The 17,476-nt window shown below is 39.0% G+C and overlaps 1 protein-coding gene across 1 annotated transcript; it reads right to left on the reverse strand.

The window, feature by feature from the left end:
* Positions 1-8,217: 8,217 nt before the first annotated feature.
* LOC145463062 (extracellular signal-regulated kinase 2-like) lies at positions 8,218-17,389 on the reverse strand. The gene is made up of 14 exons (XM_081446775.1): positions 16,165-17,389; positions 15,952-16,050; positions 15,779-15,808; positions 15,552-15,642; positions 14,344-14,417; positions 13,450-13,506; positions 13,046-13,084; positions 12,561-12,685; positions 12,272-12,330; positions 12,080-12,160; positions 11,097-11,395; positions 10,481-10,795; positions 9,655-9,786; positions 8,218-9,146 (listed from the first exon to the last, which is right to left on the reverse strand). Exons 1-14 carry the CDS (start codon positions 16,228-16,230, stop codon positions 8,985-8,987), a joined length of 1,629 nt encoding a protein of 542 aa, XP_081302901.1. The 5' UTR covers positions 16,231-17,389; the 3' UTR covers positions 8,218-8,984.
* Positions 17,390-17,476: the final 87 nt, after the last annotated feature.

A 17,476-nucleotide genomic window follows, 5' to 3' on the forward strand; every position in this document is an offset into this window, starting at 1 on the left:
ATGTGGGGATCCCAAACTTTGCTTACCCCGCCTTTTAAAGGTGTTAGTTTTAGCTCTCTTCCAAATCTCCAACGTGTATTTCACTTGTGGAAGTCTATCGATTTGAACAGTGCTTGGGTGGATGTTTTAACGATGTCAATTTACTTTTCCCTTGTCTTTTCTCGCACGTTTAGCTATGCGGCACACTCGAACTTTTGGTGTCGGGACCTTAAACTATGCTCACTGCACTTTTTAAAGATGCTAGTTTTGGCCCTCTCTTCAGTTTACATATAGGTATTTTTTACTTGTGGGAGTCTTTCGATTTGGACAGTGCTTGGGTAAGATATTCCCGTCGATATCAAATTTCTTTTCTCTCGTAAGTTCTCGCGCAATTAGAGATGCGCCACACTCGCGTTTTTGGGGATCCCAAGGCACGCTTACGGGGCTCTTTAAAAATGCTAGATTTGGCCCTCCCCCAAATCCACACACGTGTATTTCACTTGTGGAAGTCTGTCGCTTTGGACAATGCTTGGGATGGAGATTCTCGCCCATTTATATTTTTTCTCTCGCGTCTTTTCGCCCGTTTAGAGATGCGCCACACGCGATTTTGGTGTCGTGATCTCAAACTATGCTTACTGGACTTTTTAAAGATGCTACATTTGGCCCTTTGTCAAAGCTACACACGCGTATTTTACTTGTGGAAGTCTGTCGCTTTGGCAATGCCTGTGTTAAAGATTCTCGCCCATTTATATCTTTTTTTCACGCGCGTGTTTTCGCGCGTTTAGCGATAAGGCACACTCGCGTTTTTGATGTGGAGATCCCAAACTATGCTTACGGGGCTCTTTAAAATGCAAGTTTTGGCCCTCCACGAAATCTACACAAACGTATTTCACTTGTGGAAGTCTATCGGTTAGGACAGTACTTAGGTTGGAGATTCTCGCCCATATCAACTTTCTTTTCTCTCGTAAGTTCTCGCACGTTTAGAGATGCGCCACACTTGCGTTTTAGGTGCGGGGACCCCAACCAGTGCTTACCTAACTTTTTAAAGATGCAACTTTTAGCCCTCCCCAAAATCTACACACGTGTATTTCACTTGTAAAAGTCTATCGATTTGGACAGTGTTTGGGTTGGAGATTCTTGCCCATATCAACTTTCTTTTCTCTCATAAGTTCTCGAGCGTTTAGAGATGCGCCAAACTCGCGTTTTAGGTGCGCGCAACCCAACCAGTGCTTACCTAACTTTTTAAAGATGCAACTTTTAGCCCTCCCCCAAATCTACACACGTGTATTTTACTTTATGGAGGTCTATCGATTTGGACAGTGCTTGGGTGAGAGAATCTCGCCCATATCAACTTTCTTTTCTCTAGTAAGTTCTCGCGCGTTTAGAGATGCGCCCCACTCGCTTTTTTGGTGTCGGGATCTCAAACTATGCTTACTGGATTTTTAAAAGACGCTAGATTTAGCCCTTTGTCAAATTTACACACACCTATTTAACTTCTGGTAGTCTGTCTCTTTGGACAATGCTTGGGTTGGAGATTGTCGCCCATTTATATTTTTTCTCTCCCGTGTTTTTGCGCGTTTAAAGATGCGCCACACTCGCGATTTCGGTGTCCGCATCTCAAACTATGCTTACTACACTTTTGAAGATGCTAGATTTGGCCCTGTCCCAAATCTACACACGTATATTTCACTTGTTGAAATCTATCGATTTCGACAGTGTTTGGGTAGGAGATTCTTGCCCATATCAACTTTCTTTCTCTCGTAAGTTCTCGCACGTTTAGAGATGCGCCACACTCGCGTTTTAGGTGCGGGGATCCTCACCAATGCTTACCTAACATTTTAAAGATGCTACTTTTTAGCCCTCCCCCAAATCTACACACGTTTATTTCACTTGTGGAAGTCTATCGATTTGGACAGTGCTTTGGTAAGAGATTTTTGCCCATATCAACTTTCTTTTCTCTTGTAAGTTCTCGCGCGCTTAGAGATGCGCCAAACTCGCGTTTCAGGTGCAGGAATCCCAACCAATGCTTGCCTAACCTTTTAAAGATACTACTTTAGCCCTCTCTCAAATCTACACATTTGTATTTCACTTGTGGAAGTCTATCGATTTGGACAGTGCTTGGGTGAGAGATTCTCGCCCATATCAACTTTCTTTTCTCTCGTGAGTTTTCGCGCGTTTAGAGATGCACCACACTCGCGGTTTTGGTGTCGGGATCTCAAACTATGCTTACTGGACTTTTTAAAGATGCTAGATTTGGCCCTTTGTCAAATCTACAGACGTGTATGTCACTTGTGGTAGTCTGTCGCTTTGGACAATGCTTGGGTTGGAGATTCTCGCCCATTTATATTTTTTCTCTCGCGTGTTTTCGCGCGTTTAGAGATGCGCCACACTCGCGATCTCGGTGTCGGCATCTCAAACTATGCTTACTGCACTTTTTGAGGATGCTAGATTTGGCCCTTTCTCAAATCTACACACGTGTATTTCCCTTGTGGAAGTCTATCGCCTTGGATAGTATTTAGGTTGGAGATTCTCGCCCATATCAACTTTCTTTTCTCTCGTAAGTTCTAGCGCGTTTAGATATGCGCCACACTTGCGTATTTTGCGCGGGGATCCCAACAATTGCTCACCCAACTTTTTAAAGATGCTACTCTTAGCCCTCCCCCAAATCTACACGCGTGTGTTTCCCTTGTAGAAGTCTATTGATTTGGACAGTGCTTGGGTAAGAGATTCTCGCCTAGCTATATCAACTTTCTTTTCTCTAGTGAGTTCTCGCGCGTTTAGAGATGCGCCACACTCGCGGTTTTGGATTCGGGATCTTGTTTTCTGTTTTTTATGGACTTTATAAAGATGCTAGATTTGGCGCTTTCTCAAATCTACACACGTGTATTTCACTTGTGGAAGCCTGTCGCTTTGGACAATGCCTGGGTTAAAGATTTTCACCCATTTATATATTTTTGTCACTCGCATATTTTCGCATGTTTAGCAATGAGGCAAACTCGCATTTTTGGTGTAGGGATCCCAAACTATGCTTACAGGGCTCTTTAAAAATGCGAGTTTTGGCCCTCCCCCAAATCTACACAAACGTATTTCACTTGTGGAAGTCTATTGATTTGGACCGTGCTCAAACTCGCCGAGACCGGCCTACGCGGAACGTGATTTTGACCAACTTTGGGTCGATTTTCAGGAACTTGGGCAATATTTCCGAGTCCCAGGTACTCTAAACTAATTCGAGAAGACTTTGGTTTTCAATGAATTGGACAGAGGAAAAATTTTTGAACGCTTGGTTGTGAGCAGTCTGACCGAAATATTGCCACTTAGTGACTAGAAAGTCGCCGAGACCAGGCTACGCGCAGGGTGATTTTGACTAACTTTGGGTCGATTTCCAGGAACTTGAGCGATATTTCTGAGTCCCAGGGCCTCTAAACTAAGTCGAGAAAACACGCGATTGAAGAAAAGATATAAATGGGCGAGAATCTTTAACCCAGGCATTGTCTAAAGCGACAGTCTTCCACAAGTGAAATACACGTGTGTAGATTTGAGAAATGGCCAAATCTAGCATCTTTAAAAAGTCCAGTAAACATAGTTTAAGATCCCGAATCCAAAACCGCGAGTGTGGCGCATCTCTAAACGCGCGAGAACTTACTAGCGAAAAGAAAGTTGATATAGGCGGGAATCTCTTATCCAAGCACTGTCCAAATCAATAGAATTCCACAACTGAAATACACGGGTGTAGATTTGGAGGAAGGCTAAAAGTAGCGTCTTTAATAAGTTAGGTAAGCACTGGTTGGGGACCCCGCACCTAACCCGCGAGTGTGGCGCATCTCTAAACGCGCGAGAACTTACAAGAGAAAAGAAAGTTGATATGGGCGAGAATCTCCAACCTAAGCACTGTCCAAATCGATAGACCTCCACAAATGAAATACGTTTGTGTAGATTTCGTGGAGGGTCAAAACTAGCATTTGTTAAAGAGCCCTGTAAGCATAGTTTGGGATCCCGACACCAAAAACGCGAGTGTGCCGCATCGCTAAACGCGCGAAAACACGCGAGTGCAAAAAAGATATAAATGGACGACAATCTTTAACCCAGGCCTTGTCCAAAGCGACAGACTTCCACAAGTGAAATACACGTGTGTAGATTTGAGAAAGGGCCAAATCTAGCATCTTTAAAAAGTCCATAGTTTGAGATCACGACACCAAAATCGCGAGTGTGGCGCATCTCTAAACGCGCCAAAAGACGCCCGAGAAAAAAATATAAATGGGCGAGAATCTCCATCCCAAGCATTGTTTAAAGCAACAGACTTCTACAAGTGAAATACACGTGTGTAGATTTGGGGGAATGCCAAATCTAGCATTTTTAAAGAGCCCCGTGAGCGTAGTTTAGGATCCCCACACCAAAAATGTGAGTGTGGCGCATTTCTAAACGCTCGAGAACTTATGAGAGAAAAGAAAGTTGATATGGGCAAGAATCTCCAACCCAAACACTGTCCAAATCGATAGACTTTTACAAGTGAAATACACGTGTGTAGATTTTGGGGAGGGCTAAAAGTTGCATCTTTAAAAAGTTAGGTAAGCACTGGTTGGGGTCCCCGCACCCAAAACGCAAGTGTGGCGCATCTCTAAACGTGCGAGAACTTACGAGAGAAAAGAAAGTTGATATGGGCGAGAATCTCTTACCCAAGCACTGTCTAATTCGAAAGACTTCCACGAGTAAAAAATGCACATGTGTAAATTTAAGAGAGGGCCCAAACTAGCATCTTTAAAAAGCCCAGTGAGCATAGTTTAAGATCCCGACACCAAAAGTTCGAGTGTGCCGCATAGCTAAACGTGCGAGAAAAGACAAGGGAAAAGTAAATTGACATCGTTAAAAATATCCACCCAAGTACTGTTTAAATCGATAGACTTCCACAAGTGAAATACACGTTGGAGATTTGGTATAGGGCTAAAACTAGCAACTTTAAAAAGCGGGGTAAGCAAAGTTTGGGATCCCCACATGTAAAACGCGAGTGTGTCGCCTCGCTTAACGTGCGAGAACACGCGGGAGAAAAGAAAATTGACATGGGAAAGAATATCTAACCCAAGCACTGTCCAAATCGATAGACTTCCACAAGTGAAATACACGTTGGAGATTTGGTATAGGGCTAAAACTAGCAACTTTAAAAAGCGGGGTAAGCAAAGTTTGGGATCCCCACATGTAAAACGCGAGTGTGTCGCCTCGCTTAACGTGCGAGAACACGCGGGAGAAAAGAAAATTGACATGGGAAAGAATATCTAACCCAAGCACTGTCCAAATCGATAGACTTCCACAAGTGAAATACACGTTGGAGATTTGGTATAGGGCTAAAACTAGCAACTTTAAAAAGCGGGGTAAGCAAAGTTTGGGATCTCCACATGTAAAACGCGAGTGTGTCGCCTCGCTTAACGTGCGAGAACACGCGGGAGAAAAGAAAATTGACATGGATTTGGGGGAGGGCCAAAACTAGCATTTTTAAAGAGCCCCGTAAGCATAGTTTGGGATCCCCACACAAAAAACGCGCGTGTGCCGCATTGCTAAACGGGCGAAAACACGCGAGTGAAAAAGATATAAATGGGCGAGAATCTTTAACCGAAGCATTGTTTAAAGCGAAAGACTTCCACAAGTGAAATACACGCGTGTAGATTTGGGGGTGGGCTAAAAGTAGCATCTTCAAAAAGTTAAGTAAGCATTGGTTAAGATCCCCGCACCTAAAACGCGGGTGTGGCGCATCTCTGAACGCGCGAGAACTTACGAAAGAAAAGAAATATGACATGGGCGAGAATCTCTGACCCAAGCAGTGTGCAAATCGAAAGATTTGCGCAAGTGAAATACACGTTTGTAGATTTGGGGGAGGACTAAAAGTAGGATATTTAAAAAGTTAGGTAAGCATTGGTTGGGATCCCCGCAGCTAAAACGCCAGTGTGGCGCATCTTTAAACGCGCGAGAACTTACGATAGAAAAGAAAGTTGATATGGGCAAAAATCTCTCACCCAAGCACTGTCCAAATCGAAAGACTTCCACATGAGTGAAATACACGTGTGTAGATTTGGGAGAGGGCTAAAAGTAGCATCTTTAAAAAGTTAGGTAAGCATTGGTTGGGATCTCCGCACCTAAAACGCGAGTGTGGCACATCCGTAAACGCGCCAGGAACTTACGAGAGAAAAGGAAGTTGATATGGGCGAGAATCTCTCACCCCTCCGGGGAGAGAGGGACTAAGCATACTGTAAAAATCGCCAAGTTCACTAACAATATTTTAGCAGAAGTAAAAAACCTGCGCAACCAAAATAGTCCCTGGATTCTCTAGGCAATTCTGAAAAAAATGGTTTCATGGGATTAATGTGGATGAAATTTTGCAGCAATTTCGCACTATCGGGCATCAAGTCAGTTGAGGTCATAGCCTTTACCTGGCAGGTGACAGTAGATTATTCTGAGTGTTCTGTTAGTAAAGCCAAACAGAGAAGATTCGTTCACAACAAAGCCCAAACAGTATTAGGAATCACTATTTCTTAATAAACATCAAGTACTCTTGCAACATTTGAACGAGTCTTTTCGTCGAAGTTCTGTAATATTCTCCAACTTTCAATCTCCTCATAAATTTTTGAAGTCGGCGAGACAGCCATTTTATAATATGCCCAACCTTCAATAATTCGCGAACTAGAAAACCAAAATGACTCAAGCAATCGCTCACCACATCCAAAGAAACATAGGATATACTCTCAAGAGATTTGAAAAGCGCTTTCCGTCGAAAATCTGTTAACATTGTTCCCAGCTGCCGCGATTATAGACACTGGGTAGTATAAACAATCCACGATACAGTCGATTATTATTATTATTTTTTTTTATTTCATCAAAAAAAAAAATTTAATTTATTGGAAGACTGGTACTTCACCATACTAACGTTACATACAATGCTAACATTACTTACATCACTACAAGAGATTATCGAGGTAATTACCGTGATAATCTCTTGATCATTACTTACAATATTAATATTATTTACAATAATGACGCTACTTTTGCAATGTTATCGTTACTTGCAATACTAACATTACTTACGATTCTGACATTACATAAACTATTAACAATACTGACAATACTAGCTCTGCTTTTGTTGTCACTGCTTGCTTGAATATTGAGCAAAAACAAGGCAATCATACGGTTTTTCTTGTTCAATTTGGAATTAATTAATTTGCACGAGTGAGTTTTTCAAAAAGCTGAAATTGCACGAGCCGCTTCGGTGAGTGCAATTTCAGCTTTCTGAAAAACTCACAAGTGCAAATTAATGCCAAATTGAACAAGAAAAACCGTTTGATTACTTATTGATAATATAAACATGAAAAAATTCGCGTGCAGGAAGCGCCCGAAGATCTTTCTTGAAGCCATTTTCTCTCATTCGATAAAACTTTTTTCAAAGTTTCCGCACAAAATTTTCATCATTTTATGTGATATCATTGGCTTAGAAAATTTCCTATTGTGTTTCAGCCAATCATAATTCAGAATTACGATGTGTAATTTGCACTGGTGTTACACTTTTTGCACCGTTGTTACATTTTTGCACTGGTGTTACACTTGAACTGCACTGCTCTCAACCAATCAGAATCGAGTAATTTTTTCATGTATATTATTATAGACGGAAAGTGAACCATTGCTTTATATATAAGTCTGAGCACAGTGGATTAGTGCTATAAACGTTCCCAGAAAACTGGGAGGTTTTTAATTAACGACCAATTTTTCCCTGTGATTACGTTGACAGGTAGATGCCGACATTAACACGTTTCTTGTCAAGAAGCATCAAATCATTTTCACCCTGCGGTTAGGATTAAAACTAGATTTCCCCTTGAGTTTTCGCTATTCACTAGCGCAGTCAGCAGGGGACAGCTATTTCAGAACCTCATGAATCTCGTCGTGTGTGGGGTGGGCTTATAACTGAGATGGCTTAATCTATAAGCAGGACAGGGCTTACATTGGACAAGAAATCTAATTCTTTCACAGGCATGTTATTTTGACTAATTTGTATGTAAAGAACCATGTCAACCATGTTCTGTGAGGATTTCGACATAGATAAGTTAGATGGGTGAGGGCTTATATTGAGGGAACCAGGAAGGGTGGCAAGAAACGGGACACTTACAACTGGCATTTAACGTATGAGAGTTACCACTCGCTCTGCTGATAAAAACACGAAAACCAGTGTTGGGCACAGTATTGAAATTCTCGCGTAATGAACTCTTATTTGACTGGAAAAGGATTGTTATTGTTTATTCACATTTGCTACATCTCAGCATTAAAATCTACATAAATCTTGGGCTTTTCTCTTAGTTACAAAGATGGAGAAAATAGGTGAGTCCATGAAACACTCACATTATACTGTTATGAATCCATTCTTTAATTCCCCCCTCCAACAAATAGCTTACCATAACAATAAACTTACATCATTTTACTAAATATGCAAACTGTCTCCGGCTGATATAAAAGAAGTACTTCTTAAAGATTAGAACTAATCAAAATGACTAAGAGATACTTCCTAAACAAATAAGTTACGCTTAATTTTCTATTAAGTTTCCTCTATCAAGTATCTTTAAAACTTAAATAAATGCAGAGAAAATATATCCTAAAATTGGACTCGTCAACTGCATGATAATTGTCTTTATTGCCTATTTAGAAAATTCTTTTCAAATTTACCAATTAACAAATACGATAATATTTTACAATCATTCTGTTGCTCCTGTTTAAGTATTTATTTACAACGAAATTTGTTTTTTGATTCTCCTTGGCAAAAAATTATATGACGAAGAAAATAGCTATTGTTCATGAAAGGCAGCGGCAGGAAATATTTCACAAAACCCCAAATATTACGTATAATCTATTCATTCTCTTCATTGCATATCTTAAATAAATTAAACTGTTCATTCCCTACAGCTAACTTTGCCTAGCTACAAAGAAAATTCCTCATAAAAAACAGGTAAAATCCTAAAGGAAGCTTATTAAACCTACAGCTACCATATTCTGGAGTGTAAAGCTTGCAGTGAACTCTTTGATATTGTTCCATGTGTTTGCGCATAACTTTCATAAGGTGAGCGACTAAGACTAGGGTTTGGTACAGGTTTTCTTGCAGGCCTGTGAATTGTTTTTGCTGATGGAGGTCTTTGAGCTGGAACCTAGAAATAAAAAAGAAAAACGAATCTTGTAACTCAACTATTTTCTCCACAGTTCGGAAAAAGTGAAAGCTCCTAAGGTGCAATTGTCATAGGAGTCAAACATGACATGAGAATCTCTTGGCTTTCAAGTCTCCAATTTCTTGCACAACAGAACTTATGGGGAAGGATAAGTCCTGGAAATGGCCTTCTGTACATTGGCAATCAGCTCATTAAGGGCTATTGGTGACTGTACGACAAAAATTGCAAAATTATGGCCAAGCCAGCAAATAACATGTGGCCTAACATTTCTTTTGGATGAAGTACATGACGTGAAAATGAAATGAAATTGATAACAAAAAAATATCAATATCAATGTGTGCATTCAAATCTGAACATAAGAAGAGTTGAAATAGCTTAAATAACAAATGGTAGTCATACCATCAGCCTAAACCTGCTAGGGTTAATCTACTCTTGGTAATACTAAATGTTAATTTAACAAAACTAAGAAAGATTGTTTCTTCTAACTCACCATACGTGCACTGGTTACTTGTAAAAGTCTGTCAGCACTGTTGCTACGTGTGATGATGGTGTTCTTAGGCTTTACTTGAGCAGATATTGGTCTTGTGCGACCAGCAGGGTTTGGCCTTGGTGGTGACATAACCTGTACATAGAAATGAAAGTTTCAGCATTCAGACCATTACAAGAAAATATTTAGCACATACTCAATGTGTGCCTGGTTTAGTTATTGCTTCAAAAGATGTGCAGTAGAGGTACAGTGCAGTTTTGTCATGCTATCAGTATACACTGAATCCTCGATGCTCTGTTTTGCCCCCAAAAACACTAGGCCTGTGCAAGAATGTTTCATGTTGCTCCCAAAATCCTCATAGCCATTTAAAGTCCAAGCAGGAAGCAACGAAAACCAATTTTTGGGGTTGCCCTTCTGGCAAGCTGCAACTAAGATGTACTAACCTGCCAAGTTGTTTGCTCTAGCACCCCCCTCCCCCCCCCGCTCCAAATTTCAACACCTATAGTTGTTCTGTAATCTGAATTTTTTCAAAACATTTCCCAACAAAGCCCAGCCACACAGTCAACTAGCCCCAGGCTATCAGACATGACTTTCTTTGCACCCTGTCCAAGGTGGAGAGAGACACTGAGAATTAAGCATCTTGCTCAAGAACACAACCCCGGTGCACGGTGTTCATTAGGCACCATCTCTCTTGCAATGCAATCCAATGTTTTGCCTTTGAGGTTTGCCCAGTTTCATTCCTCTATTGCATTTATGTCTCTCTCTCATCTCACCCTTCATGATTGTGTATTCACTATTGTGCTACATAAAAGAAACCAGCTCAACTTACACTATCATTTTCCAAGCTGTGTCTTCTCACCATCCCCTTTCCAGCAGACGGTGACCTTTGGTGCTGAACCTTGGTAGTTCTTCCAAATGCCACAGTCACACCTTCACTCTTGTGGACTGGGGGTCTGACTGGTGAGCTCTGTGTAGGTTGGCTAGCCTGTGATATGGTTGGTGAGTTTTCAACTGGTTTGAGAGGCTGGGAATCTCTTTCTTGTTGTCTGGCCTTTTCAGCAGCCTGAGCTTGTTTCTGCCTGTGATCTTGAAGAAAAATCTCTCTTCTTTGTCTCCTGATGTTAGTTTTCTTCTGGATGATGCTCTGTAAAAAGTAACACAGACGTTTACATCTACTTGATTCACTGAGTGACAACTGATTTACATGTTACAATCAGCTCAGATGTCTGATCTTTTAAAACCAATCAGACCAGCTTGTGATCTGTCGACTGTAATTTGACAGAGTGTGATTGAACAAGTCCCTATTTTTGAAACTGAATGCAAGATTCTTTGGGGTGCACTTTAATATTTCTTTTTAAACTAATTTTTTGAATAATCCTGATTACATAGCATCATTTTATGATGTCAAATTATGTGCTCAAGCCAAACCATACACAAGCACTAACCTCATAGAGTTTGACACGGTACTCTTCCACACTCAACTGAACATCATCATTTAGAGCAGGAATCACATCATAATCCATAGATGGTTCTTCTTCAGGATTGTGAAATCTTGCCACAAATGGATGCTTCAGCGCTTGCTCTGCTGTCAGTCGTTTGTCAGGATTAAATTGAAGCAATTTCTTTAACAGATCAATGCCATCTGGTGGGGCATTAGGTATAACATCTTCAAGACTTCTCTTGGGTTTACAGGCCATTCTGTCCAATACTGATGAACTGTACTGTGACTTGATGCTATCAATATCTAAAATGCGAACATCATCACATCAGTAATGAACAGCAAATCATTTTCTTAGGACAACTAACTGATCTGTAGTACTTAAGTTCCATAATAACGATGAGGTAGCTCCAAAGGTGAAGTGACACGTTAATGCAAATATTTTGCATCAACATGGCCACTATATAAACTAACTGCATATAAACTTGTTTTTAAAATGTTCACATTCTCTCATAAGGACAGCCATTCAGGATAAACAGTCACCTGGCTCAAGGACTGGAATGGATTATGTTCAAAACTCCCATCACAGGTTATATAACTCCCACTTGACAAGTAGCTGTTACACTGAGTAAGAGTTTATCTTTACCACAACCCCAGACACATTATTTGTGCCAATAGGGTGGCTATACCACCACAAGTACTCTTTGTGCCAGTGAAATAAGAGACCAATGCTTTGTTCTAAACTGCGTCAGTCATCTTAAGTAACCTTGTTGAGCTAAACTTGCAATTTACAGATGCCATAAAGTGATGGAAGCATTTTTTTTTAATCCTAAGTAAAAACTAAAATCCTGCTTGTATTGAGCAGGAAATTGAACTCTGACATCATACTGTGTATTTTTATGTCCCACAAACTCAGCTAACCAGCCATACATTTTTACTTGCCAGCAACAATGTCAACACACTGATCTCAGAGAAGTTCTCTAACTTTACCTTGTCTAGATGGAGAGGGAATTATTGTCATAATTTTTTCAATCTGATCTAAGGTGGATGTGCCTGGAAATAATGGCTTTCCTGCAATGAATATGAAATGTTGATGAACATTATCATTGACAAATCATGAAACAGGAATAAAAGAAATTATGTATGTGTAGGATAATAGAGTTTGAAATGATTTAAACTTACCTAATAGCATTTCTCCTAAAATACATCCCAATGACCACATATCAACACCCTTTGTGTATCTGATGGGAAAGTAACACCACTTTTACTACTAAAAAAAAGTGCTTCAATTTTTTCAAAATATTTGAACACAGCCTGGGGAGATATTTCATTGACTTGCCTTTTCTAACTCAGTTTGCAATTAGAAGAAACACCAAATTTGACTTTGTATTTCTACTTGCTTGATTATTTTCTCCTGAATTTTAAGACAAACCAAGTTTAAGATACTGTGATCCTAAATCTTTTTTAGTACCTGGGAGATGCTAACAGGATTTCAGGTGCTCTGTACCACCGTGTTGCCACATAATCTGTTAAACTGGGATCAGCAGCATCTTGTGTCATGCTCGTAACTGATCGGGCAAGGCCAAAGTCACACATCTGCAAGATATGAAATAATTAAGTTTTCAAAATTGTGACCACACTAGAAGGCTTTAGAAGCAGAATCAATCAATCAGTCAATCAATTATTTTGTAAGACTCAAAATATCTTCAGTCTTTGCATCTGCCACTGTTTTAGCGCATGCAATCTTTCTCATGCAATTATTTAAACTGTTATCCTGGAAAATTGTTTGGTGCCAGGTGGTATCTGTAAGGAGAACTTACATGTTTGTCATTAGGTGACCTTCACGGAAAAGTTATTGTGCTACTGACTAGAAATATCACAAATATTTTGACTATCAAATGATGAGACATTGTAAAAAAATTATTTGACATTGAATGACGTTGAAAGTGCACTTACTTTGACGAAACACTCTGAATCCAACAGAACATTACTTGGCTGCAAGAAAACAGAGTAGCCATTTAAACTTAATTAATGACGTCAAGCTTGCCATGGACCAAAACAACATTTGGTTGACTGATTACTAAAACATACAACAAGTCACAAGGAAAATTTTGATTGAGATAGATTTACAAATTAATGGTAATCACTATTGATAATGAAATGTGCATTTCCAGTTCATTCTTCCCTTTCATTTCAGGTACATCCATTGAAACTGACAATATGTCTTAATAAATAATGTTTATCTTCTGACTACATGACCCTATGGAAACATGTAATCTTCAGATCTGATCAGAGAAAAAGATTTCAAAAATCCTCTTGAACACAGGTGTGTGCAGCTAGATACTGGAAATCATAAATACCTTTTGGTCTCTGTGGATAACATTCCCGGAGTGCAGGTACATGGCAGCCTTAAGTATCTGCAGCAGCAGTGATCACAATATTATGATGAGTTTACGATATAGAGTTATTTCAGGGAAGTGCTCTCTTAAGATTGACGTCACACTATGAATGATATTTAGCAGTACAAATATAGCACCAAAATAAAAAAAGTCCCACTTAGTTATTATGATGACAAAACAAAGCTTCCGACATGACAAAATCTTGTGCAGATATTTTAGACAGAAAGCATTTACTTCATTTTCTGCTTGTATAATTAGTTTTTAGTCTCTTTATATACATGATTTTTCTATTCCACCTGTTGTTCAAGCTAAGAATTTAGAAAATATCCTAAACAATCATTAATTTGGGATATTTTTCTTTTCAAGAAGATAATGACTTAACAGTAAAGTTAAAAAGGTCATAATTGTGGGAATTTTTTCTTTTAATGACAGCAGCACAATATAAAGAACACATGAACAATATTGGTCAATCATGACAAGAGCATGTAATTATGTTCATAATTAATGGATAATTAATTAAAAATCATCCAGGAAAAACAATTAATTAAAAAAATGAATTAAGAAATATCTTAAGGGTTTTGACATGTTTCAATGCCAAAAAGACAGATAAAAGGACTTCAGTTTCACAATTTGTGACCTACATGTTTCATTTTTAGGGATGGGGTGTTTGGATTAATCAGTTTCTTCACACATGTTTGTATGACAACTCTAGTATACACAATACAAAGCCTTGTATATATCCAGCAAACAAGTTGTCTTCCTGGCTGTTTTGAGTCGTAGGTTTCCATTAGTGTAAGTCATATTTTAGTTCTTTCAATGAATAATGCATGCTTTGCATTAAGGGAAGATCATTACCTGGTACATAATATATCTTTTGTGTATATCTTTTAGAATGTTGCCTTTCTTTATCACATTGTGAAGATCTGTGTCTGTGAAGAAATAAAGCAATTTGCTAAATAAGAATGGGATCATCAATAATTTATGGTCTAAATCTGTTAAATGGCATAGTTGAATAACCTTGCACACTACAAAAATTTACACAAGATTATGACATGTCAATTAGTGAAGATGTTTCAAAAGAAGTAGCATTTTTTTGTTGGCTACAAAGCTCTTCATACAATGCATCTAACAACTGTGAAGTAAACTTAAGGTTCAACATGTTATACTAGGATTTGAGCATAAAGCTTTTGAACTGGGTAAAATATTGATATTAGATTTTTAACATTTGAAATGGAACCATAAACATAAATAGCAAACTCAATCCACGACATAGACATTTTATAATTCATGGTCAACTGATGGAAAATTACATCATTATAATCCAGCTAAATTTTAACTAAATTTGACAACCGCAATCTTTTTGTTTGTGTCATTTATACAAACTTGCCAAAAGGATAAATGACTTCATCCTGTACCCCCCAACCCCCACCCCTCTCTGGGAATCAGTGAACCAAGTCCCTGTGAAGAATCTGAACGATTAAGGCTGTTTTTCTGATATTGTACAACAAATCCTTCATGTTAACAATTTAGTCAGTATTGAAATTTGTCATAGTCATTATTCAACATGTGCATATACTTATTATGTAACTTATGTTATGTACGTAATGAGTTTATATTAACCAACTACCAGTGACAGTCATAAGCTTATATCCAAGTTTAAATACCTAGACACAATTGCTATTCCCCAAAGAACATATCATCGAATGCGTAGGTTTTATGTCACAGAGACCACTTGTTCATATATCGGCTTCGAAACTGAAATACTTATAATTTTTAAAATTTAGCAAGAAAAACTTGAAAGAAGCGAAGCTTACTCAATACTCGAACATGCAAATCATTCGTGAAAAAAATGATAAAAATAACAGACGCTATCGCACCTCACCAAACCAAACGAATCCCTGCTGGCCTTGCCAGCGATTTCTGTTTCAAGGCAATACTAAATGAATGTTTCTTAAACTTGTTAATGGATGGTAAGCTTAGCAAGTTGTACTGTGGAATAAGAAACCTGACCGCAAGTGCTTTACGATGGAAATTAGAAATTTGGACATGCTTAATCAACTTACCCATATATTCAAAAACCAAGTAGATGTCTTTATCATTGTCCGCCTTTATCACGTTTAGAAGTTTGATGATATTTTCGTGGTCTCCAAATTCCTGAAATCAAAGACAGGACACAAGAAGCGGAAATCAACGCAAGCTGACTTAATTTTGCGGTGAAATAAGAGAGGCGCTACACAAATATTCCCAGAGAAATTATTCAACATCAACAAACTCACTTGAATTAACATACCTGAAGAAAACAAATCTCGCGAAAGGTTCTCTGAAATGGAAGTTCAAATAAAAATACTCATGAGAGGAGATAATTCATTCGCACAAGGAAATCTATCATTGGGAAATCGAAATGACGTCCAAAACCTAAGCAAGCTTTCAACATCCAGTTCATCGCGCGTTTACCAAACATACCTGAGCGTCTGTTTGGTTTCTAAAGGCATCAAAAATCTTTTTCACAGCGACAACTTCCCCTGTTCGTCGATCTATAGCTTTCCAGACGATTCCATAAGCCTATAAACAGCGATAAACTCAATTAAAATCGAAGAAATGCCGGCTAAACGGTGACCACTGAAGAATTATGGCGCGCATCGCGCCAAATGATAACGACGTAAACGACGGACTCACTCCTTTTCCTAAGCGCTTTTTGATTTCATACTTCTTCGTTATGTGAGCATCAATTTCGGCACTCATGATAGAAATCTTTGCCACAGTCCAGCGATTACCTCACCTCACCAAGAATTTTGCTCAACTTATGGACAATACAGCGTTTGCTTTGTGGTTTAAAACAGAACTCGATCGATTCTGTGTTCTGATTGGTCTACGTAAATGGTTTATTGTAAATACAGTTGCTATGGCACCTTCTGGAGGCTATACGATGATGTCATTGATACCTGTTTGAAAGTGGTAACTTCCTTGTTACACTGTTTATAAGGTTTGTTTTTGTTTCTCTCTGAAGCGCCCGTAAAAAGACCAACCCCCTAATAAAAGGGACTGAGGAATAGGAAAAATGGGCATTTCTTGCGGACTTGCAATGACGCGAGTGATCACTCTTTTACTCATGAATGAAAGCAATATTCAGTGAAGTAGATCTGCAAGTTGTTCACATTGTACATGTCTGCAGGATGCAGATATCTAGTGCGTGCAGATGCGTCAAATTTTGAGTAATCCTTATCTTTATTGCACGACCTTGGGGCTTGCACTTCTTCAATTGAAGAATCCCTAATCACAGTTGATTAGTTTTATACATGTGACACGGCCGTGTTCTGTCGCATGTACAGCATGTGAACAAAACTAAACCGGACAAAAGTTGAAAAAATTCTCTTTACTGCTTTTAATGAAACCTTCTTTGTATCGCAGGAAATGATCAAGATTGCCTTCTTCAGTTAGATATTGACCTACGGTGTCCCCTTGTCAGTCTCAGTTCAGAGTATTTTTTTTAACCAAAAGGTGCTCGTTCTATATTAGCAAATGCCATCAAGTGAACCTTGAATAATTTTGTCAATCACTAACACAAATTAAAGAAAACTTCATAAAACTGCTTTAAAGCAGTCGCAGTTGCCAAAATTCCTGTTATATCTGCGCCTTATATCGTCGCACGTGCCATTCTTTTTGTTAAATTAATAATCTCCAGTCCACCGTTTAATTAAGCTCAACCTCAAACAGGCCGTCGCCGCGTAGTATCCCTAAAAAGTGCACTCCTACTTTCACTGTCAACGTCATTCTCTCCTCTGTCTCACCTCTCAAGTGAGAAGACGGCAAGTCGTACCTGTTTTGTGCTACCCCTCCACCCCTGAGAAAAGTATAGAAAACTGAGGAATTCGTAATTTAACATAGACATTTACAAAGTTTATTGCTCTTTTATCTTCATTTTAGATATCTTAGGTTATAGCACAAATCAAACTGATGAAGTTGGCCGGGCCCGCACGGCAACTTTTTT

Source organism: Orbicella franksi, chromosome 12, assembly GCF_964199315.1.
Source record: "Orbicella franksi chromosome 12, jaOrbFran1.1, whole genome shotgun sequence".
NCBI lineage: Eukaryota > Metazoa > Cnidaria > Anthozoa > Scleractinia > Merulinidae > Orbicella > Orbicella franksi.

What these genes read in the sequence shown, in the direction of transcription:
- LOC145463062 (XM_081446775.1), bottom strand. Translation starts at nt 16,230, where the DNA reads ATGAGTGCCGAAATTGATGCTCACATAACGAAGAAGTATGAAATCAAA. An exon ending in GAAACCAAACAGACGCTCAG is followed by an intron (nt 15,809 to 15,951) that starts GTATGTTTGGTA and finishes CTTCCATTTCAG; the next exon opens with AGAACCTTTCGCGAGATTTG. An exon ending in TTATCCACAGAGACCAAAAG is followed by an intron (nt 13,085 to 13,449) that starts GTATTTATGATT and finishes GTTTTCTTGCAG; the next exon opens with CCAAGTAATGTTCTGTTGGA.